Source organism: Eurytemora carolleeae, unplaced genomic scaffold (assembly GCF_000591075.1).
Source record: "Eurytemora carolleeae unplaced genomic scaffold, Eaff_2.0 scaffold25, whole genome shotgun sequence".
Lineage (NCBI taxonomy): Eukaryota > Metazoa > Arthropoda > Copepoda > Calanoida > Temoridae > Eurytemora > Eurytemora carolleeae.
The window spans coordinates 138,781-164,839 of NW_019396037.1; the positions used below are offsets into that span (position 1 = coordinate 138,781).

Sequence of the window (26,059 nt, forward strand, 5' to 3'; positions counted from 1 at the left end):
TTATCATAATTGATCATTATTCTTTTTAACACAGAGCGAAGTTGTTTTAGGTTAACCATTATGCGTGAAAGATAATAGTTTTAAAAAGAGTAAAAACCTATCCTAAAATATCAATGATAGAAATTTGCTTAAAAAAATAAAGGAGGAATTATAAACTGCGGGACCCCCTATAATGAGAACCTCTTGCTAGCAAGCTATTTTCATATTTTGGCAGGTTGGTTAGAGGTCCGGTACCCTTAAACCAGGTTGGTTAGAGGTCCGGTACCTTTAAACCAGGTTGGTTAGAGGTCCGGTACCCTTAAACCAGTTGGTTAGAGGTCCGGTACCCTTAAACCAGGTTGGTTAGAGGTCCGGTACCTTTAAACCAGGTTGGTTAGAGGTCCGGTACCCTTAAACCAGGTTGGTTAGAGGTCCGGTACCCTTAAACCAGGTTGGTTAGAGGTCCGGTACCCTTAAACCAGGTTGGTTAGAGGTCCGGTACCCTTAAACCAGGTTGGTTAGAGGTCCGGTACCCTTAAACCCATGAATCGGATCCAAATGTGCAGGAACCGTCGTTTTTCTAACTCAAAAAATGTTTATTTCTGTGAATTTTTCCATTGCTTCAATTATAAGCAAGAATTGCGAACGCCACTTTCATAGAGAAGCCAAAAATAAGAACTAACAGTTTAAAGAAACAAAAACATGGATAACAAATTCATACAAATACATCAGAAAAAGCTTTTACGGGTACCGTTGTCAATCGAGCATTTCCATTTTTCCATGGAGGGTCACTTGAAATAAGAGTATATTTCCCAACCTAATAATGATGAAATCGAGAATAAACAATCTGAAATGCTAAACTGTAATGATTTAGTTTGCTTTGATATAATCATAATGGAATGGAACCATTAGTGTTTGACCATTCAATCGATCCAATTTAGTTATGTTACGGACTGAAATCAATTTCAACTAAATCGATATTACGTGAAAATTGAAGAAAAAGCTGCGAAATATTTGTACAAGGAAGATCGGTGCCCCCGCAATCCGTATCTTTTACATATCTTTAATTTAAATGTTTTTAATCTATTGTATAAGAATGACAATGGTAAAAAAATAATTTTTACGCCGAAAACATCCAAAAAATCAATAATCCCGGTCGTTTTTTTAACTTTCATCATTATTGCTATTAATGATCATTTACTTTTTGGATCATGGGATAAAGAACTTTTCATATATTCTTGTTTAAGATTGATGAAATATGGAATATATTATAAATTAATAGATATGGTGGGGGGGGGACTTTCAAGTAAGTATTGAAAGATCTTAATGCTAAATGTTGTATTTTTCATATATTCTTGTTTAAGATTGATGAAATATGGAATATATTATAAATTAATAGATATGGGGGGGGGGGCTTTTAAGTAAGTATTGAAAGATCTTAATGCTAAATGTTGTTTGTTTGCTCGTTATCTGTATTTTAACTGAATTTTAGATTTTGGAAAAGCCTAATTTTGTTAAATTGTTTCCTATAGATCTTCATGAGTTTCCCATATCACGACTATATCCTGAGGGTTGATACTACCCTATACAAATTGTTTGTATTGGCCTGTGTTGGACTTCGGAGGGAGGGGGGCAGGTAGGCGTGATGCCCCCCTGAAGTATAGGGTTAAATAGCAATCGATGATTTAAAGGGGAAGGGGTAGGCCGGGAGGGGGTGGTTCCGGGATATATAATTTTATTGTTTGAAGACTGTTATTTCAATCAATCAACATATATTTCAGACGGACATACAGACAATTAAACAGACAAATCAATGCGCGCCTACAGATGGATAGACAGATACATGTTTATTCAGATAGATAAATATATAGATAGATAGATAGATAGATAGATAGAGTTCCAGAAGAATAGATGATGGACAGATAGACAAATATCAGTTACAAATTCGATCAATTATATTGAAGGGGTTAATTTGAACAAACACCGCGATCATTGCACAAGTTGACAAACAGACGGACAAACAGACACCCAAACAGACGGACAAACAGAGCAACGTAATTTCAAGTGACCCACAATTGCAGAGCTCCATGCCTTATTAACAACGGTACTTTTTCACCTTTATCTGAACAATAATGAGGAAGATATCGTCATTTTCCTGTTTTAAAACGTGTTGAATTCTGCATTTTACATTCCTTTTCACTCCCGCATACATCACTTTTATAGAGAAACCAAAATTGAAGGTGGTTTTTTTCAGACAGAAAAACCAGGAGATCTTGGCCTGGAGGGTAACTTGAATTTACCACGATACTCTCTCAAACCTGACAAATTGAAGAAAAATACTCTAACTGTCAACAAGTTGCGTTACCTGCATAAACAGAAATAATTTTAATCTAACAAAAAAAATTATTTGTACAGTGATAACCAGAAAACTGAAGAATAAGGAAGACGACATTAAAGCAATACTGAAGTGCATATGAAGTTGTTACAAAGAAAACAGTTATTAAAACACTTATTAAGTGAAATGAGTCTATTTAATACTGCACAATTTTACTGTCTCATGTTTATTGGACTATTTAAAGTTATAATTTGAGTCTAAAAGTCGAATTCCTATTCCGGTTTTCTGGTATCACTGTACACAGTTAAACAGTTTTGCGATTGACAGTATTAATATGAGAATATATAATTGAAAATAAATGTAAACAATGTTGAGTGATTACGTCATGACACTACAATCAGATTAGAAAACATCTTCTGCGGCATTGGTACAGGCTCGCCCTGTCACGTGATGTTTAGATAACATCTTCAAAAAACCGGGACAATACGGTTACCATTCGAGTACTGTACTTCAGGATAAAGATAAATAGATAGATAGATAGATATATATATTATATATAGATAGATAGATAAACTGATAGATAGATATACAGATAGATAGATTCATTGGTATATGGATAGATATATAAATGGATGATAGATAAGATTGTGGAAGTCTAGAAGTGTTTTCGTAGAAGTCTAGAAGTGGTGTTGTAGAAGTCTAGAAATGTTGTCGTAGAAGTCTAGAAGTGTTGTTGTAGAAGTCTAGAAGTGGTGTCGTAGAAGTCTAGAAGTGTTGTCGTAGAAGTCTAGAGGTGTTGCTGTAGAAGTCTAGCAGAGTGTTGTTGTAGAAGTCTAAAATTGTTATTGTAGAAATCTAGAAGTGTTGTTGTAGAAGTCTAGAAGTGTTGTTGAAGAAGTCTAGAAGTGTTGTTAAAGAAATCTATAAGTGTAGTCGTAGAAGTCTAGAAGTGTTGTCGTAGAAGTCTAGAAGTGTTGTTTAGAAGTGTAGAAGTTTTGTTATAGAAGTCTAGAAGTGGTGTTGTAGAAGTCTAGAAGTGTTGTAGAAGTCTAGAAGTTTTGTTGAAGAAGTCTAGAAGTGTTGTTGTAGAAGTCTAGAAGTGTTATTGTAGAAGTCTAGAAGTGTTGTTGTAGAAATCTAGAAGTGTTGTTGTAGAAGCCTAGAAGTGTTGTCGTAGAAGTCTAGAAGTGTTGTCAAAGAAATCTAGAAGTGTTGTTTTAGAAGTCTAGAAGTGTTGTTGTAGAAGTCTAGAAGTGTTGTTGAATAAGTCTAAAAGTGTTGTTGTAGAAGTCTAGAAGTGCTGTTGTAGAAGTCTAGAAGTGTTGTCGTAGAAGTCTAGAAGTGTTGTCGTAGAAGTCTAGAAGTGTTGTCGTAGAAGTCTAGAGGTGTTGTTGTAGAAGTCTAGAAGTGTTGTTGTAGAGGTCTAGAAGTGTTGTCGTAGAAGTCAAGAAGTGTTGTCGTAGAAGTCTAGAGGTGTTGTTGTAAAATTCTAGAAGTGTTGTTGTAGAAGTCAAAAAGTGTTGTTGAAGAAGTCTAGAAGTGTTGTTGTAGAAGTCTAGAAGTGTTGTTGAAGAAGTCTAGAAGTATTGTTAAATAAATCTATAAGTGTAGTCGTAGAAGTCTAGAAGTGTTGTCGTAGAAGTCTAGAAGTGTTGTTGAAGAAGTCTAGAAGTGTTGTTAAAGAAATCTAGAAGTGTTGTTTTAGAAGTCTAGAAGTGTTGTTGTAGAAGTCTAGAAGTGTTGTTGAATAAGTCTAAAAGTGTTGTTGTATAAGTCTAGAAGTGTTGTTGTAGAAGTCTAGAAGTGTTGTTGTAGAAGTCTAAAAGTGTTGTTGTAGAAGTCTAGAAGTCTTGTCGTAAAAGTCTAGAAGGAGGTTTAAAAGGTCAAGGACACTTGATTAAAGGATGCGATCTTTAATTAAATGAGAACTTGATAAGAAGGAAATTCGAAACCACCAATAACAACTTCATAAAATACACTATTTTATTCTTTGAAAAAAGTAGCAACAACGAAAGATTAAAAACAAATTTAGTTCGAAAAAGTAAAAAAAATGTAATTCTTTAAAAATAACAAATTTATTTTAGAGAACTATTTAGATCAGAATTGCCTGACAGCCTCAATATAAATTAATGACTAATAAATCTAATCTGATAAATTTATCTTTACTGTTTAATCAAAATAGATTATTATGAAACTAATATAAAAATATCGACTTACCACATTTTTAACAATGTTTGATTTGTAAACCTGTAATAAATATAAATATCGTTCGTATAGTATTCTAGAACTAGTAAATATATTTTGATTCAATGCGCTGACCGCTCCACCGGTCAGAGCTATAGTGATATCTTTAGACTCAATAAATAAATGTCAGTTATGTTTAAACTTTGTATTAGTAAAATCGGATCGGGTTGAGCAGATAGAGTCGATCGTGTTTGTTATTCCTTTCATTACAAACCTAATTCAAGGAATTAAGGAATTTAGCTTTCCAATAAACAATATCAACCCATTAAAATATTTTTTATACTCAACATTAAAACTCCATTTTAAATCTTGATTGATTAAACATATATTTGAAACCAAATCACATTTTGTATAAAATTTTCAGGAATCAATCAAGGATATATATATCAGTTTAGTCCCTAAGGAATACCTCCATTTTACAGTAATATATTCATTCATTCAACCCCCACCGGATTAAATATCGAAGTATCGATTAAACCATCTTTGGCCCCTTTAGTTAATTAATTAATTAATTACTTTTTATAAACTCTAAGAAAGAAACCAGTGTGTTCACTGTCAGCTGTCTAGATCTCAGTGCTGTAGGTATTAAGAAGGGGGTTGAGATCGAAATGCTGAAGGATGAAGGATGGGGGGGGGGTACCATGGATGGGTGAAGGGTTGAGGAGGGGGATATTTAGAGACTAGAATGTTTTGAAAGAATATGTTATGGTGGATTTACAAACAAGATTAGAGAGACTCAGTGTAGCAGATGCGTAAAAAATACACTCAACAATCCTTATTCTTTCAATTCTGTTCCCCCCCCTCACGGCCATCCCTCCTCCCTCCTATCAAATACCCCCGCAGGGTTGACGCCCCCCCCCATCTCCAACTTTGCTTATCCCTTTTGTCAACCTTCATAACTAACCATCAGAGTATTGAGAGCTCTGAGCTGTCAACTTCATGAACAGTATTTAGCCAAGATTTAACAGATATAGTTTATATCCCAGAATATATATATATATTCTGAGGTTTATTTACAAACTGAACCCCTAGCCTGGGGGGGGTTAGGATGTTATGTTTTGACAGTACCTTAACCTGACGTAACCTTTAGAATATTTTCTTTAAATACTTTATAATGTATAATCCTATGTAATAAGGAATTGAGTTTTTGCCACAAACTCGTATTTTCTAATTCCATTATCTTTTTGACCCATTGTCGTAGACCTTAGATATTTCAAAATATCAATTCTGATGAATAATATAATCTAAGCTAGAAATATCAAAGGTTTTTAACCATCAGATTGCAAAGATATAGGGATAAGAAATTCTGAGTTTGTGACAAAGAATCAATTCCTTTTATAATCTAGTTTAAACCGAAATCGCTCTTTTTTATTTATCAGATTACTGCAAACATAGAGAATTGAGGAGAAGATCAAAGGAATTGAGTTTTTATCACAAACTCTGATTTTCTTATCCCTATATCTTTGCATTTTAATGTCAGAGATCTTAGATATTTCAAACTATGAATTATTTTAGATCAAATAATAATAGTTTGAAATATCAAAGGTTAACATCATCAGGTAGCAAAGATAATCAGAATTTATGGCTAAAACTCAATTCCTTTGATTTAAAGAAAAAGTATGCTAAAAGCAAATTTATAAGGTTATATTCAAGAAATTTAAAACATGTTTGTTCTTCTCAATAGCTCTTCAATTAGAGGAGATATAATTTAAAACTTATAAGATTTCATTTACTTTAGTTTGACGCTATATATTTGTACTAATATGTGAATGTCTATTCAGAAAGATATTCTATTAAAACTTGTGAAAAACACCAACATCCATATAAAGTAATTGTACAGGAACAAGCTGTAAAATAAAGAGGTATGAAAGAGAATGTTTGGAATTTAACTATTTTAGAGCTAAAAGCTCTAAATGTTTATTTGCTGCATTCTTTAAGTAATTAAGGTTTAACAATCCAACCCTTAAACCTTTACACCTCTGTAAACTGCAAAGCTGTAGGAAGAGTGTCAAAGAGTTCATGGACTTCACTTTCGAACTTCTCAATTCTATCACATCCAAAGTTCTTCCTTATCGTCATCATTTAATTATACCATAGTTTACTCGTCATAGTTTCAATCTTCTATTTTTTTTCCATATTCATGGTTTCAAACTATCCTTCTCCTTTTTAAACTTTAACTCTCCAAAACTTTTATTTTTATTTTTTACTCGTCTCTTCACCTTTCCAGCTTTAACGTCATCTGAAATCTGATTTCATCTTTTTTCTTCTTATATTTCATCACATTTGCCACACAATACATGCTCATTTTTCAGTGTGGTTTCATTCCCTTTTTTGTATTCATCACATCACATTCTCTGTTTTAATTAATTAAAAACCACCTATTCTTTCTTTGATCTTTAATTAAGAAAACTTCTTCACATATTTTCATTTCTAAGATTAGCTTTTCCCGAAATATTTTACCAGGGCCTTATTTTTTTAAAAATTAAACATTAAACATTAAACATTAAACATTAAACATTAAACATTAAACATTAAACATTAAACATTAAACATTAAACATTAAACATTAAACATTAAAAATTAAAAAATTATTGAAAAATTTACAGAACCTAGCTATCTATCAAAAAATTTGAAATAGAATGAAAAGAATTTAAATATTGAAGAGTATAAGGGGGAGGAAGAATACCAGTACAAATGTTAGATATAATTTATACAATGTATTCAATCAAACTTATCTGACATAAAAAGGGAGGAGAGGGGTTGGGAGGAGAGGATTGAGAAAGAGGGATTGGAGAGTTAGGAAAGGATAGGATGGTCAGGAAAGAACAGGATGGATAGGAAAGAATAGGATGGTTGGTGAGGAAAGAACAGGATGGTTAGGAAAGAATAGGATGGTTAGGAAAGAATAGGAGGGTAAGGAAAGAATAGGATGGTTAAGAAAGAATAGGAGGGAAAGGAAAGAATAGGAGGGTAAGGAAAGAGATGGATTAGGTGGCGAGGGTTGGGTAAGGGAAGTTTGGGAACTGTGAAAATAGGGAATAGCGAGTTTTAAACCGGTTTTAAAGGATAGGACGGGGAAGGTTGGGATTGTAAATAAAAACGTAATAATGTAAACAGGACAATACAACAGAATTGTTTAGCTCTGCTGGTTAAAGCTGTAGGCAGTAGGGTTTAAAATAATAAAGATATTGTCCAGAAACGAGATATGGGGAATTTTGACATATGATAAAGAAACCTTGAGGGGATAGAAGAGATAGGGATAAAAAGCAGCAGGGAAGGAGGGGGGAGGGAATAGGGAGGATTGGTTATCTAGAAGAATTTTGATAGGTTGGGAAACATAAGAAATGGGAAAGGGGGGTTGAGAGAAAAGGAAACATTTAAGAACGGATAAACATTTAAAACAATTAAAACTTCGCCAAAAAAAACTTTTTGTTGTGGTTGTTCGCTGCGCACACGCCACCATTAAAAAGGTTTCAAAGAAGTGATCACGTAAACCGGTCGGGTTAACTTAAATAAGAATAATACATTTCACGCAATAAAATACTTTTAAGAAGAATTTAATAATTTAATAATAATGACCTCCTTCCACAGAGCCACCCTCAATTCTATTATGCAAGCTGAACAGATTTTCTAAGAGAGTGGAGAATGCCTTTAAGAAAATTCTTATTTGTAATCATAGTTATTAATGCCTAGCTTGTGTATCCAAAAAAATGTTGGAAACAATAGGAAGGGCTAAAGATGGAACATTTTTACAATTTTAAGTTTCATTATAGAGAGCTTTTACACAATTTGGTAAAAAGGAAACTTAAGGCTTAAGTTTTTAAAGTTAAATATAATTGGCAACTCAATCCATATTGAATTTTATAAAGCGAGAATTTTAAATTCCTGAAAGTCGAATATAATCAAACAACAGGTTACTTTTTCATCATTAGAATGCAAGCCGTATCAATCCTGTGTCCGAGCCACTCCTAATTCCAAATACTTTAAATAAAACTATGCTCAACTTTAACGGAAGTGTTCATGAGTTAGTACAGAAGGTTACAGAGGTGTAGTGAGGGGGGGGCAGAGGAGTATAGGAAAGGAGAGTTTGTACAGAGGGTTCCAGAGGTGTAGTGAGGACCCCTCGCCCTCCCCTTTAACCTTTTTATGAGGTCAGATCATTAAAAGAAGGATTGTACTCAATAGAAATTATATAACCATGACTCGTATAAGCAATAGTATTGGCACGGAATAGTTCAGCAACGATCGGAGAAATAGCTTCCTTGAGAGACCATGATATATTTAAAAGGAGCTGATCCTAACTGGAATGGAACTATAGGATGGGATTGAGGCTGTGTCAAACCCCTACTTTTTATTGTGTACGGGTTAGAAAATGTATTTAGGTCTATACAAATTACCAATCCAAAGCGTACACCATTTTGCATTTATATTACATATCTATACAATAAAGCTCTTCGCTTATATTATATATATCATGTTCGCTACAAGCTGTCCAAACCTCTCTCCGCTAAAACCCACTGCAGTACGTACCGAAAGCTTAATTTAGGGTGAAAAGGCTGGAACAAAATGGCTGGCATACTTTGATAAACCCATGGGTACCCGGAGGTGACATAGGCTAAAAAACGTTGAACGCATTTAAAATTCGACGAGCAATCTCGGGCTAAAATTATGATTTAATACCCAGCGCGGGTAAACGGTGGGGGTGGCTACTGGCTATGACTAATGACAATAATATAAACCTGGGCAATACCAAGCACTCAAACCAGTACTCTGTTTAATAAAGCTTGAGCTAATTTATATATTTTATATATAAATGTATATTTGTTTGTATTAGCAGGCCAGCCAAACGTCTGAACCAAATTGCCTGAAGGGAACACATGGTTACTCCTAGGGTCAAGTAAAAAAACCGGAGTGTTTTTAAACCTGAGCTGCGCAACGCCGGCTAAGTATGATAATAAATGTATCTAAAGGATCTAAATCCACAATCTGATTATCAATTTGGAATGTTGGCAAATCAGATAAGTTTTCGTAAAATTTAAAGTATATGTTGGTAAGTAAAATGGATAATCTTCAACTTTAAACTACAGTGCAGGTATTATTAATTTACAATTTAAAAATAACTTTATTTTGTAAATGTCTAAGTTTCATGTTTTTTAACAGTTTATAATTGAATTATAACCTTTTACTATAAGTTTAGAATACAATTAAAGTAATTAGATTCTTCTTTCAACTATATATATTTATATAGTCTAGATAAATACATTTTTGTTGACCTTTAAAAATGTCTGAAAATATACAAATAAAGAAATCAGGAAACCCAAATATTCTATAACATTTATTTAAGAAAAATAACATTGTTTTGAAATATTTGTGTTTAAGACGGTGTTAAAATTGGTTGATTTAGAAATTAACAAAAAGGAATAAATGATGGACATCAGATGGTGCTTCAAGGAAGTGTTGTAGAGCTTCATGTTGGTGGAGCAGATCCGGGAACTGAGACAACAGGGTTTATCAATGTATCAGAGGCAAGGCAACTCGAGATAGCGGAAACTTCGGACAAAGCTCGACAAGTTTCCTAAGTAAGCTTCTCAAGAAGTTAATAGGGAGATCAGAAGTATAAGCATGCCTGCTGTTAGTTCAGTATCTGCATCATCAGCGCGAAGGAGTCAGGGGGGTGATGTAGAGCTTCATGTTGGTGGGGCAGATCTACAGGTGCGTTGCGCTGAGGATCTGCATCATCATCATGGAGGAGCCAGGGTAGAGATGGAGTTGTGAATATGAGTGTTCGTAACTGACTGCCGGTTGAAGCGGGGATCTAAGGTGAGCGGGGATTTGACACATGTGGTGTGCTTGCTTCCTGTGTACACAAACATTGAGAATTAACGTCGGCATTTGAGTCGGAAAAATCGTCTTCCTTATATTTCGAATTTATTTTAACAATTTTACAATAATTTAGCCTTTCCAACTTTTATACAGGTAGTCCCAACAAATATGTGGATTTTGTGAAACCTTTTAATAATTCTTTTAAATCTTTGCAGCATTAATTTATAAAAATTAATGGGAAACTCATCGATTTTTAAAATCTTATAGTTTAAAGAGGAATGCTGTATCACATTGTTTAAATGTTAAAAAATATTGTTAAAAAAAGTGTTTAGATCGAACAATTTTCTCCATTGTTTCTAAAGCAGCTCACGATTTAGATATTTATTTCTTAAAAATTAAAAATTTAACGTTTTTTATGTTGCAAACGTATAGGTTATCAATCAACCATATTTTTTAACTGTTTGCTTTAAACAAAGAAGAATTTCAAAAAATGGTTCCAATTAAAAGTTTAAGTTGCAGTTTAAGTTCAGCTATTTTATTTTAACCATTGACAGATTTAGCTTAAGAAAATGGTAAACCAGATCTAGTAATTATCGATAGAATGGAGGAAAAGATGGATATTTTCGAGCTTACTGTCCCATTGGAAACAAATATCAAAAATGCCAACGCTCAAAAGATGAACAAGTATGAACATTTTATTACAGATATAACAACTAGGGATGTGTCTGTTCATCCTTTTGAAATCGACTCAAGAGGATATATCTCACCATCAAATAAGGCGATTCTAAAGAAACTGCATAAGTTCTGCAAACCCAGTGTTAGTTTCAAAGCAATGTGTGAAAATCTATCAAGCCTTGCAGTACTCTCATCATACCACATTTTTAGAAAACGAAAAACACTAGACTGGGACCAAGAAACCCCTTTTCTAAAAACCACCTCTGAATAGCTAAACTATACTCATACTAAAAGTCTTATATTGCACCTGTTTTTTGGCAAACCCTGTCAATTATAAAATGTGATATCCAGAGAAAAGAGTATTAGTTTGTAAACTTTTATATTGTTTAATTTAATTTTGCTTTAGACAAATATAAATGATAAATATATTTTAACCATTGACAAATTTAGCTTAAGAAAATGATAATTTACAGAAAACTTTCAGGAACCATTTACATTGTAAAGGAACTTGCAAGTATCCTGTATCCAGTATCCTGTATTCAGTATCCTGTATCCAGTATCCTGTATCCAGTATCCTGTATCCAGTATCCTGTATCCAGTATCCTGTATAGGGGGGGTTTGTATTGTTAAAATAAGAATTAGGTTGACATGAACAGCTGGAGTTTAACTAACAGTGTAAACCAAGAGTTTAAAGGGTCTGTTCATGGTTAACTTACAATTCAGAGCCTCTGAATCAGAGGTAATGTTCACTATGGGTCAGTTCTCGGTACACTTAGAATTCAGAGGTAATGTTCACAAAGGGTCAGTTCACAGTAAACTTAGAATTCAGAGGTAATGTTCACAAAGGGTCAGTTCACAGTAAACTTAGAATTCAGATGTATTGTTCACTAAGGGTCAGTTCACAGTAAACTTAGAATTCAGAGGTAATGTTCACTAAGGGTCTGTTCACGGTAAACTTAGAATTCAGAGGTAATGTTCACTAAGGGACAGTTCACGGTAAACTTAGAATTCAGAGGTAATGTTCACTAAGGGTCAGTTCACGGTAAACTTAGAATTTAGAGGTAATGTTCACAAAAGGTCAGTTCATGGTTAACTTAGAATTTAGAGGTAACGTTCACAAAGGGACAGTTCACGGTAAACTTAGAATTCAGATGTATTGTTCACTAAGGGTCAGTTCACGGTAAACTTAGAATTCAGAGGTATTGTTCACAAAGGGTCTGTTCGCAGTGAGCTTCGAATTTAAAGGACAAGTTCTCAATATTTCTGTTATTCTAATAGCATTGTGCACAGTAAACTAAAAAAGTTTGTTCGCGCTGAAAATGAAGAATTGGCTGCACATTAATCAAGTTGTCTTCTATAAAATATCCAATATGAGTTATATCTAAATATGATTTGTGTTTATAAGCATTTATTAACATTTCTAATATTTACATCACCCCTGGAAAGAAACTGGGATATTTTACAAAATATTTTTAAAAATTAGGTTTTCCTCATTTCTCAATAATCTCAATAGTCTCAATAATCTCAATAATCTCAATAATCTCAATAATCTCCATAATCTCAATAATCTCCATAATCTCAATAATCTCAATAATCTTAATAATCTCAATAATCTCAATAATCTCAATAATCTCAATAATCTCAATAATCTCAATAGTCTCAATAATATCAATAATCTCAATAATCTCAATAATATCAATAATCTCAATAGTCGAGTTGTTTTCTATAAAATATCCAAAGTGAGTTGAATATGATTTATGTAAATAAACATTTATTAATATTTTGATATTTGCTTCATCACAGGAGACTAATATGGATTTTTACACTACAAATTAATTTGCAAATTAGTTTTCCACATTTCTGTAAATGAAGAATTGGCTGAAAATAATCAAGTTGTCTTCTATAAAATATCCAAAATGGGTTAAATATGATTTGTGTTAATAAACATTTATTAATATTTTTGATATTCATATCACCCCAGAGCTGACCAGTATGGATTTTCAATACTGCAAAAAAATTAAGTCTATGCCACAAACTCAAATTTGTTTATTCCTATATCTTTGATGGTGCAAACCTTTGATATTTTAAACTTAGACTATTTGATTTAACAGAATTCAGAGTTTTAAATATCTAACTGTGTTGCAAAGATAAATTGATTAGAAAATTCGAGTTTGTGGCAAAGACCCAATTTCTTTAATTTTGCAAACTTACATCTTACCATATTTCTGAAAATAAAGAATTTACTAAAATCGAGATGTTTTCGATAAAATATCCAATATTTTTATTTATATCAAAGTATATATTTTTTATTAACATTTTTGATATTTCCATTACCCCTGGAGACGAAATTGATTTTTTTATAATTCAAAATTTGTTTTTCCTGTGAAAAACTCTGAATTTATAATCCCTATATCTTTGGAACCCAATATCTCACTTCTTTGATATTTCAAACTTATATTATTTGATCTAACAGAATTCATAGTTTGAAATATCTAAGGTCTACGGCATTGGAATCCAAAGATTTACGGTTTAGAAAAGAGTTTGTGGCAAAGACTCAATTCCTTTGTTTTTTTTTTCACAGGAAAAACAAATTTTGAATTATAAAAAAATCAATTTAACTTTAATGTTTTGGTTACAGAGGGTATAGTAGAAGGATTGGTTGGAGAGTTTGCAGGGATGGGGGGAGGAGTATTTTTTCTGTTTACATATTGTATATATTGTTAATATTGTTCTCTTTATATAGAGCAAATATAATGTACAATATACATACTCAATACAACCAATATGTTCCGTAACATTAATAGATAGAAATGTTTGAATACATTTTATTTTAAATATGGGAGCTCAAAATCCCGCCCCACCACATCCTTCCCTTTATCCCATCACATCCTTCCCTTTATCCCACCACATCCTTCCCTTTATCCCATCACATCTATCCCTTTATCCCACCACATCCTTCCCTTTATCCCACCACATCTATCCTTTTATCCCACCACATCCTTCCCTTTATCCCATCACATCTATCGGCCACCATTATTGATGTTTCCTCTAAATTTCCCCCCTTTTCATGAGATATTTAAGAAAACATTTAATAATAAAGTTTCCGTATTTGTACCTTGCTTCTTTTTCTCCTCTTATTCTTCTGGGGTTTCCTGTTTTTTTCAATTTTTTCATATTTTTTTCTGCCCACCCTCCTCCCCCTCCTTCCTTCTCACTCGGTTTACGATGATTCTGTTGAAACAAATGTTTAAAATTCTTAAGTTCAGAACTCTACGAAAAGTCAATCAGATGTTGACTTGGTTCTACTTTATACCCTTTACTCTGTAAGGAATAGATCTTCTTCTCCTTCTCCTCCCTGGGGATAGATAACTAGCTCTCCCAGGGTTTGGTCAAGGATAAGAGATGGACCCCGGAGCAGTATAATTGACACCCAGCATTCTTTAACAAACCCTTGATTTTATTATTTTCAACTAAACCAAAAAATCCAACTTGAAGACCTCCTACTACGACTCTTCTCCCCCCTCCCCCCCCTCCCTTCTTGAATTCTACTAGAAATCAACTCATACTTGTTCCCTTCCTTCCTTCCTTTACCTTTGCACATTATCATCCATTCTTGGTAATTTTCTAAACAACGTTTTATCAAAACCCCCAATGCATCCCCTCTATTTTTGTGCATCAAGGACAGAGTTTTATGAAGAAAAAAATATCTTTTAAATAACAGTTTATCATCAAACTGCTCAAGATGTTTTTTGTTTTCTATTATTCCTAAATTAAATCCTCATGTGGCTGATGAACCTTTTCCTTTATATCCAATACCCCATCTATGCTCTGAACTTCCTTTATTAATTAGCATTCTTCCATTTCTAGTCTTTTTATCTTTGGTTCAGATTTTTATCAAGATTTTATCTTAAACCTTCCAATCCAATATTCCAACCTTTATTCTTCTTCAATACTCCTATCTGACCATTTTACCCCCACAATGTTGACCCCCCTCTGTCATCCAACCCCCCAGAATGTTGACCCCCCTCGTGCCCAAGTAATTGATATTTTACATGAAATTATTCCAGCAGTGTTTGGTATTTCAGAAAGAAGGGGGTTTAAAATTTCAAATAATGTTAAACCTCGACGATTTCCAATTAGAAGAAGTTGAACTAGGTCAACTTCTCTTACCTCATTCATAAATTACCAACTTAGATAGATTAGCCTTGACAATTTTAACATTCTACTTTTAGTAAATTTTGATCATTAGTTTGTTAAATATTATCTCTTACTTTGACATAAGTTGATATGTTTGCTGTACACTGTATGCTGGTAGTGTATGTGTACAAAAATAAAAATAAGTTCTGTTTATACTATTAATTGATCTTGTCTGCAATCCTGAATTGTGGTTTGAACTTTTAAATTTTAATGTCACATCCCCCCTACTGACCAACTTCTGACCTACTAACTTTCCGGCCAACTGTAATATCGCATCTACGACAGCTGTTTATATTTTGCATTATTTGAGGGTTAGGGTTGCTTAAGACAATTTCTGGGCCGAGCGCTGCTGCAAGAACAAGCTAAAGGGTCGAGCGCCACGGCTAGGACAGGCTAGGGGGCGGACGCTGCGGTCACAAGTCCAACTAGATGGTGTAAAACCATGTGCTATTAGGATGGAAATGTAGTATAGCGGATTTGGCCTAGGTCACAAGTGGAGTGTAACGGATGTGCGTAGGTCGAAAGATACACCATCGTTTCAAATGTATAAAATCTGTCCGACTTGAAATTCTAGTTGTGCCGGGCCGACTAGTTCTCCACCAAACCTAGGTGTACCAGGCCGTCTAGTTCTCCACCAAAGCTAGGTGTACCAGGCCGTCTTGTTCTCCACCAAACCTCCGCGCTATCTCTCTTTCATCTCTCCGGTCCCCAGACCAGTCGCAACCCGACACTCAACACGAAACTTAAAAAATTGAAAAATATTGAAAAAATTGAAAAATGAAAAATCGTGAAAAATGACAAAGTGCTCAGTGATCGTTCTTGTTCTGCTGGAAGTGATTGGTTATCTAAAAACAGTAGATTGTGATCGAAAGCATGTGATTGAAAAACGGTCCTATGATAACCAGCTTTGTAATCCTAAGCATATGCAAAAGGTATTTTAACCCCCCCCCCCAATGAAGGCATAGTTTTCCTGTATTTATGTGAAAAAAAACTATATCAATGTTGTTTTCAATAAAAAGTTATTTGTGATATTTTCTAAAATAAAAAAGAAACCAATAATATTATTTTTTTTCTTCGCAATGTCAAGTTTTTAAAATATTGAAACATTTTGGTGTGCGTTACATATATAAAGTTTGATTTAGCATTTATTTCTATAAATATACATCTTTTTTTAAGTAAATATGTTTGAATGAAAATCAAAACAGTTTGAAAAAGAAAATCTTAGGTTTTACAAACAACATCTTCATAATTACATATTGTACATGTTCGGTGACATGTACATTGTACAATATACAAACATTGTTTACACTGAACATAAAAGAGTTGAAGAAGAGTTATATTTAATGCCAAGATCAATGCATCAAGCAGTCAAGCCAAGAATAGAATAAACATATGCTTGTTGCAAACCCTAATTACATTCTGCCATGTTTGATATTTGTAGGATTTTTAAAGGAAACTTTTTACAATTTACAAATTAGAGTTGTTTTATTAAAATCGGGAAAATCCTTATTACAGCTTAATTTATACATACAGCCATACCATAAAAATCACGAAACCTTCTTAAACTCAATTATCTTTTTGAAATATTAAAACCTTTCAACATTGTCATTGAGTTTTCAACATTGTCATTGAATTTTCAACATTGGCATTGAGTTTTCAACATTGGCATTGAGTTTTCAACATTGTCATTGAGTTTTCAACATTGTCATTGAGTTTTCAACATTGTCATTGAGTTTTCAACATTGTCATTGAGTTGTCAACATTGTCATTGAGTTTTCAACATTGGCATTGAGTTTTCAACATTGTCATTGAGTTTTCAACATCGTTATTGAGTTTTCAACATTGTCATTGAGTTTTCAACATTGTCATTGAGTTTTCAACATTGTTATTGAGTTTTCAACATTGTTCTTGAGTTTTCAACATGAAAAGAAGAAAAAATAGACATATCAGTCTCAAAGAATTTTTTTTTGTTATTTTTCCCCTTAATTTTAATTCAAGACCTATATTATTTCAGCCTAAAATCATTTTCAAAATTTTAATGAACCCCCCGCCCCCCCCTCCTTCTGAAGACACTCCCCCTTCCTTTAATCTTCGAACCTTCCAATCGACTAGGGTTAATGATTTCCTCCTCCTTCCTCCCCTCCTCCCCTCCTGCCTGAAATAACAAAATGGCTTCTCCCTTGAGATAGTAAACATTCCATGAATTTGTTTTCGCGGATTCCGCGCTAATATTGTTTATGCCCCGCCATATTTTAAAGCAACAAAAAACGCGCAACGCCAACTGGTCATTCCAGGATTTTTAGAATTCGTGAACATCATCCTTCGGGCTCAATGCTTTTTGTCCCTCTTCTCGGTTTATTGTTATGAAAAGATTCAGCGGATCTATTGTGTTCAATGGATAAACGAAAACAATTTTAACTGGCTTCACAATTTCACACTCTTGCTGGGACAAGGTACAGTCGACACTTGATGAATATCATTGTGTCATGGACGAAAATAGTTAGAACAATCAAGAATCCAGCATGACATGTGTTCTTTTACAAATTAAGAGTTTGTCAACAAATGCTGACACTGCACTACAGGATTTCAGAGAAAGATAAAAAGATTAAGAAATGATCTCGTGGCAATTTGATAAAAATGTAAATTTAAATGCTTAAGATGAAGAAAAGTTTAAAAACAGAATTAATTGATTGTTTTTAGGCGTTGTCCTCAGCTGAAAGTTGTATGCCACGAGATACTGTGGTAGAACTACCCTGGTTAAATATATCAGATTCAGCTCAGGTATTGTAGTAATCTAGCACCTAACCTGACCTGGGAACTTTTAATTGCCTGAGTTAAAGTCATTTTCTCTCCCCAAAGAGTTTAACTCTCAAGGATGATGAGAGATTAGGAGTCTTTTAATGCGAGGGGTCCTAACAGATAAGTTGCATTTGAATATCATAACATAAGCTTGAGCTAAGATAAGTCTGTAGCTTAAATCCCCTCATTTAAAAGTTCCCGGCTTCAATAAATAATCAATATTAAAGATTTCTTTTAAGATTACAAGCAGAAAATATCTACGTGATTATTCTAATTCTAAATTATCTATGAACACCATAATTTATCAACATTTAAACAAAATCAAACTATTAAATTTATCTAACTACATTCTTAATCATTCTTAATCTCGTTTTCAACTTTGCAGCATTGAAAAAAAGTGAAAATGCAATTAAAGATAATCGTTTCGAAAGGTCTGAAAAATACTTAAATTTGATAATGTGCAAAATCTTTGCAAAACATGACATTTTGCAAGGTAAACCTGGCATGTATATAATGAATACATAATGAAGAATAAACAAATTAGCTCAAAATATTTTTTGAGGTCTCAATAATCACCCTCCCGCCCCCCCTAATCTTATTATGAGATTAACCAGATCACATATCATTAGAGACAAGTTTTTGCATAAAGCTTTTCGACTGTCGCCATTTTTTTGTGCAAAGTTTTGAGTGTTTGTCAAACTGAGATGTTTTTTCAAGTAACTGGGCTGGGTTTACACTTGATAATTTTAAACAAATATAGAATTTAAAATGATAAATGTGTAGAGCAGATTTTAAATATAAAAGGGGAGACCTTTCTCTAAAATATGGATCTGAATACATCGAGGGTCTACAACATCAGGTTGCAAAAATATTGATGTTTTAAAAACTTAAATTTGTATCTAGTAATCAGATCCGTTTATCTTTTTTAAAATAAACTGTTTTGTCTGAGCTATCTTGAGGATTTAGTTGGGATGTTTGCAATACTTAACACCATGTTCATTCATAAAGGTATCCAACGGGGCCAGGTGAGGGGGGGGGGCGAGATAAGGGGGAAGGGAGAGGGGTAAATACATATTCAACTTCTTGAAAATTCGCACATATTTAGTCAGGCAGCAGGTCAATTATTCGACTTTTCTGAGGTTTTTAATATATTCATCAAATTATCATATACATGAACTTTTTAATAAGGGTGAATTTTGCTTTTCGAAATTAAAGTTTAAAACAAAGATTATCTTCAATGGAAAGAAATAGCTTTTATTAACTTCAAAGGATAAAAAATGATGTTTTAACACACATATATATATATTTCTAAATGAATACATGGGACCCCAGTAAATTTAATTTTAGCAAAAAGATAATTTTCAACAACAAAATCTTAAAATTCTGCAGAGCTATAAAACCTTTGAAAAATATTTGGATTTCCTACATCTGTAAATCTGAATTTGGAAAAGTTTGTTTGTGTGCTGATTCCTACATTGAAGTTTTATAATTTTAGTTTCGTTTTGGTTTCTAGACATTCGACAAAATTTAGACAGGATTATTTTTAAAATTAGATCTAAACAGGAACATAAGAGAGGGATAATAGACCTAAACAGAATCATACAGGGGGATAGTAGACCTAAACAGAGCATACAGGGGGAGATAGTAGACCTAAACAGGAGCATACGGGAGTATAGTAGTCCTAAACAGGAACATAAGAGAGCGATAGTAGACCTAAACAGGAGCATATAGTAGGGTTGTAGGCCTAAACAGGAATATAAGAGAGAGATAATAGACCTAAACAGGAGCATACAGGGGGATAGTAGGCCTAAACAGGAACATAAGAGGGGGGATAGTAGACCTAAACAGGAGCATATAGGGGGAAAGTAGGCCTAAACAGGAATATAAGAGAGAGATAATAGACCTAAACAGGAGAATAAAGGGGGATAGTAAACCTAAACAGGAACATAAGAGAGGGATAGTAGACCTAAACAGAAGCATATAGGTTGACAGTAAGTCTAAACAGGAACATAATAGAGAGATAATAGACCTAAACAGGAGCATGTAGGGGAATAGTAGGCCTAAACAGGAACATAAGAGAGGGATAATAGACCTAAACAGGAGCATACAGGGGTATAGAAGACCTAAACAGGAGGATACATGGAGATAGTAGACCTAAACAGGAGCATACAGGGAGATAGCAGACCTAAACAGGAACATACGAGAGGGATAGTAGGCCTAAACAGGAGCATATAAGGGGATAGTAGATCTAAACAGGAACATAAGAGAGGGATAGTAGACCTAAACAGGAGCATACAGGGTGATAGTAGGTCTAAACAGGAGCATACAGGGGGATAGAAGACCTAAACAGGAGCATACAGGGGGATAGTAGACCTAAACAGGAGCATACAGGGGGATAGTAGACCTAAACAGGAGCATACAAGGGGATAGTAGACCTAAACAGGAGCATACAAGGGGATAGTAGGCCAAAACAGGAATATAAGAGAGGGAAAAGTAGACCTAAACAGGAACATACAGGGGGATAGTTGACCTAAACAGGAGCAAACAAGGGGATAGTAGACCTAAACAGGAGCAAACAAGGGGATAGTAGACCTAAACAGGAGCAAACAAGGGGATAGTAGACCTAAACAGGAGCAAACAAAGGGATAGTAGGCCTAAACAGGAACATAAGAGAGGGATAGTAGACCTAAACAGGAGCAAACAAGGGGATAGTAAACCTAAACAGGAATATAAGAGAGGGATAATAGACCTAAACAGGAATGTTGAATACGAACAGTGGACCTAATCTTGCTTTCAGAAGTAGTTGTTGTCATGGACCTTTTATCAGATTTAACTGCAAAAAAATCTTATTCATTTCTCAATATTGTAATAAATTGATGTTTGTCATTATTTTTATGATTTTATACATTTCAAAATATTATATAATCTATAAATTGATTAATTTTAGATAACTCCTACCCACGTGTCCATTAAGCGGTGTGATGGAGGTTGCCATCAACTGGGACATGCATGCCTACCCAGAACCGTTGAGGTGAGATGATTAACTTTTCAAAAGGGCTTGGGATTCAAAATTTAATATTTTAGAGAAAAAGAATCGAGTCTTTCCCCCAAACCTTGATTTTATAACTCCTTATAACTTTGGAACTTAATCTAAGTTTGAATTATTTATGGTCTTCACCATCAGAATGCAAAAATATATGATATCAGATAACATATTTTTTGGCAAAAACTCAATGTTACGAGTAGGTGCTTAATTAAGAGTACATGAAGCTAATACATAACTGATTTATTGCCAAAATTATTTATTTTTTTTATTTATACATCTTAGCAACCAAATGCATAAATTTAGATGGTTCGGATCCTTTTTATATTTAAACCTTCAAATTAGGATGTTCCGGATCCCTGTTATGATTTAAACCCTCAAATTTAGTTGGTTCGGATCCCTGATATTAGTTAAACCTTCAAATTAAGATGTTCCGGATCCCTGTTATGATTTAAACCCTCAAATTTAGTTGGTTCGGATCCCTGTTATTATTTAAACCTTCAAATTAAGATGTTCCGGATCCCTGTTATGATTTAAACCCTCAAATTTAGTTGGTTCGGATCCCTGTTATTATTTAAACCTTCAAATTAAGATGTTCCGGATCCCTGTTATGATTTAAACCCTCAAATTTAGTTGGTTCGGATCCCTGTTATGATTAAAACCTTCAAATTAAGATGTTCCGGATCCCTGTTATGATTTAAACCCTCAAATTTAGTTGGTTCGGATCCCTGTTATTATTTAAACCTTCAAATTAAGATGTTCCGGATCCCTGTTATGATTTAAACCCTCAAATTTAGTTGGTTCGGATCCCTGTTATGATTAAAACCTTTAAATTCAGATGGTTCGGATCCCTGTTATTAGTTAAACCTTTAAATTTAGATGGTTCGGATCCCTGTTATGATTGCTAAATGCGGGATTGATTCTGGTATCTGTGACAAGGCCTGTGCATCTATAGAGCTAGAGGAACATACGGGTAAATAATCTATCATTACAATATTATTCATACTTGGAATCAGATTAAGATCACGTTCAAAATATGCATCATGTCCCAATTTTTGGGATTATGATATGGCTAGGACAATTTTTTTATGGAATTATGTCTAAGCCTATAAATGCTCAAAACTAATTACAGTTATGTCCATTGAAATCCGTCATGAAGTGTAACAAAGTGATTATTTTCAACGTTTGTTTTCATTTTGTCCCAGAAAAAAACATGGGTTTCTTGTAATAAAATGATTAATAAAACTAAAATTTCTTACTTAGTAGACTATCAAATCCAAAAAAAGGTTTTATATCTAATGAAGGCCCAAGGGCATATACAGACTTTGGTGAATGATTTGGATTAAATAGATTTATGTTAAAAACTTTTGATAAAGATAAAGTCAATGCGTAAAAGTCAAATTTAAGTGCAGATTTGGGAAAACTAGTTTTTATCATAATACTGAATTAATTGGCTCGCATCTGGAGTTTTAAAAGTCATTCCATTTATTCAATTTATTCCAAATAAATCTTTAAAATTTGCAAATTAATTATTTTAGGACTGATGATGGCAAATTGGGAGAACAAAATGATTAAAATCTTTGATCTTTTTGTCTTGTTATTAAACAATTAAAAAGAAAAATCATTTTTTATTTTATTCCCTTTTATAAAAATATTTTTATCTTATGCAATTTAGTTTATATATTAATNATTTTCTTTAATCCTCTACCCTCCCCCCCCCCGGTTTATATCTAGATATAAAGGGTTAACTGGCGCATATGTGCAGCTAATCTTAAATCCCAGATTTTTATCTAAACTATTCATTTATCATTAAATTTATCTTTATATCTTTATATAAACCACATTCAAGAGAATTTATGCTAGATAATGAAATTCGTATTTCAATCATTATTGATAAAATAATAATACAAATAACATAAAATTAATTGTAAAAGAGAATGATTCCAAAACACGAATGAATATAAGAAATAAAAATAAAAGTTTTGATGAATGATTTACTATATACTAGATAAATAAAACTGAATAAAGTCATGTATGATATGAAAATAAGTAAATCATCAACAATGTGATAATAAATTATGTCTCTTGTAGAGTGCGCGTGTTCGTGTCAGCTGCGGCCTGGAGACTGCAACGAAAACCAAGATTTTCGACCTGATCTCTGCTCTTGTCAATGCCTGGACATTCTTGGTCGTCAATCTTGTCTAGACCGAGGACGATCTTGGGACGAAAGCTCCTGCACTTGTGGGTGCCCTTTACACCAACAGTGTGCCCCAGGATTAGTTTTCCAAGACGCGTCCTGCTCGTGTTCAGCTCCGGGTCTGGATGATGTTCAGGTTTTCGGAGAAAAGCGTAGTGGAGAAGAACCTCAATCTTTCCCAACCCTGGAGCATATTATTATAGCAGTGCTCGCCCTCGTCATCATAATCCTCTTTTTCATCTTGGCAAACCTAGCGGTGAAGATACGTAAACTATCTGCTCGTATACGGTTTCATCCTGGATCTCCGAACCCTCTCACTGACTCAGATCTGGAGGTGAAACAGCTTCATCCAGGGAATCCTGTATATGGAGAGGGTTCCTGTAGCACACCTAGCTCAGGATTCTACTCAGAGATTATAGGAGCAGAGAGGGTTTATAAACGGGAGACTGACTCTCTCTACCACTCTGCGGAGAGTGTTAGGTTGAAGAAAAGGGTTGGAGATGAGAGATATGAGAAGGAGGATTCGAACCCTCCCATGAATATCATAGAGAACACAATGGTTGGAGACGAGGTGTATATCAGGTAAATAATTAATACAGGGCTCACCATGTATTTGTAGTTTCAGACACTTTTTTAATGAACTCTAATCTAACTTGTTAACTTTATCAATTTGTTATGTCTAGATTTGATCCCTTGGGACCCAGCTCTCAGAGTCCTGAATCTAGTATTGCTAGCTCAGAACTACAGTTTGATACAATCAAGAGAACCCAGGGGACTAGGGACCAGAAACCAGTTTGCTTTGCAGATACAGGTAATACCAATTTGTCCGCCATTTTTTTAGCTGAAATCCATCTTTGTATTTTTTATTTGCTTCAGTGTTTTTCGATCTTGTTTGAAATATTTTTGAGAACGATATACCTTTTTTGGCAGTCGTAATATTTTACTATCCGACTGCTTTTTGCTAAGGCTGTACTTTATAGTGCTTGCACTTTAATTTGAAATTTATAGGTTTTTTCTATTTAATACTTTCTTACCTTCTTCTACATTGGGTTGCAAAGAGGGGTTGTAAAATCAGAGTTTGTGGCAAGAAGTCGATTCCTTTGTATGAAAACGTATAATTTGTTTCAGGTGTTCAGTACGGTACAATACGTCATATAGATGGGTACACAAGTTTACAACGGAAACCCACAGATCTCTCCAGATACAATAGTTTATCCAGGTGCCCGCCTGACCATCAGCGGTCAGCCCACCCGGAGAAGTTAGATACACACGGCGCTAATATCTCTAGTTATGAATCAGCAACTCATCATATTGACGAGGCCTTGAGACTTCTACAGGAATCAGCTGATAATCTTTAAAGCATTTAATCCTTCAAGCAGTAGTATCTGCTTTAAAGAGTAGTAACTGCTTCAAGGAGTGGTATCTGCTTGAAGGAGTAGTATCTGCTCGAAGGACTAGTATCTGCTTGAAGGAGTAGTATATGCTTCAAGGAGTAAAATCTGCTTGAAGGAGTAGTATCAGCTTCAAGGAGTATAGTATCTGCTTCAAGGAGTAGTATCTTCTTCAAGGATTAGTAACTGCTTCCAGGAGTAGTATCTTCTTCAAGGAGCAACATCTTCTTCAAGTATTAGAATCTAATTTAAGGAGTGGTATCTGCTTCAAGGAGTAGTATCAGCTTCAAGGAGTAGTAACTGCTTCCAGGAGTAGTATCTTCTTCAAGGAGCAACATCTGCTTCAAGTATTAGAATCAAATTTAAGGAGTGGTATCTGCTTTAAGGAGTATTATCTGATCCCAAAAGTAGTATCTGCTTCTAGGAGTATAGTATCTGCTTCAAGTAGTAAAATCTGCTTCAAGAAGTAGTATCTGCTTCAAGGGGTACTTCAAGGAGTAGTATCTACTCCAAGGAGTAGATTATCTGCTTCAAGGAGTAGTATCTACTTCAAGGTGTAGTATTTACTTCAAGGAGTAGTATCTATTTCAAAGAGTAGTATCTACTTCAAGGAGTAGTATCTGCTTCAAGGAGTTGTATCTGCTTCAATGAGTAGTATCTTCTACAAGGGTTAGTATCTGCTTCAAGGAGTAGTATCTCACAAAACATCGAACATAAAAAACTATTTGGCGCTATTTTAATTTTTTCATTTAACTGGAGTCAAATCAGCAAATTATTCAGTTTTAAGATTACACAAGTTATAAAATGATATTTCTTTAAGAGAAGATGAAAAAGATTTAAAGTTTAAATGAAAATTCATTCTGAAAGAACCAAATGAAATTGTATAATTGGAAAACAAAAAGAGATTAAAAATCTTGAAAAACAAATTTACATTTAGAATATTTCCAGTGTTTTGTAATTTTTTCTTATTGTAAAATTGTAAATAGAAGGAATTGTTAAAAATAAATGTTGTACAATTTCATAAAAAATAAGATGTTCTTATAAAATAAAAAGTTGTGAACACTAACTTTCTAAAATTGATCAGAATTGACTATATTTCAAATCTAACCTCCCGTAAACCTGAAAATTACCATTTAATTAGCATGTCTCTAGCATTTCAGTGCCTTTCACTGATTAAAATAATGACAAATTGTACATAAGTCTACTTTTGTGTTTATGCCATGAGTGTATTGTGTATGTAATATGTATGTTGCATGTATGTGTATACTATACAGTATGGTATACGTATGTGTATGGTGTATGTATACTATACAGTATGGTACATGTGTGTGTATACTATAGTGTATGGTACATGTATGTGTATATACTCCAAAGAG

General features: G+C 33.7%; 1 protein-coding gene across 1 annotated transcript; it reads left to right on the forward strand.

The window, feature by feature from the left end:
* The first annotated feature begins 15,945 nt into the window (after nt 1–15,945).
* Nucleotides 15,946–25,581, forward strand: LOC111699457 (uncharacterized). The gene is made up of 7 exons (XM_023470143.1): nt 15,946–16,185; nt 17,954–18,034; nt 21,000–21,083; nt 21,975–22,068; nt 23,187–23,874; nt 23,976–24,103; nt 24,421–25,581. The coding sequence occupies exons 1-7, from the start codon at nt 16,048–16,050 to the stop codon at nt 24,648–24,650; spliced, it is 1,443 nt and encodes a 480-aa protein (XP_023325911.1). The 5' UTR covers nt 15,946–16,047; the 3' UTR covers nt 24,651–25,581.
* Nucleotides 25,582–26,059: the final 478 nt, after the last annotated feature.

What these genes read in the sequence shown, in the direction of transcription:
- LOC111699457 (XM_023470143.1), top strand. Translation starts at nt 16,048, where the DNA reads ATGACAAAGTGCTCAGTGATCGTTCTTGTTCTGCTGGAAGTGATTGGT. An exon ending in ATCCTAAGCATATGCAAAAG is followed by an intron (nt 16,186 to 17,953) that starts GTATTTTAACCC and finishes GATTGTTTTTAG; the next exon opens with GCGTTGTCCTCAGCTGAAAG. An exon ending in GGAGACGAGGTGTATATCAG is followed by an intron (nt 23,875 to 23,975) that starts GTAAATAATTAA and finishes TGTTATGTCTAG; the next exon opens with ATTTGATCCCTTGGGACCCA.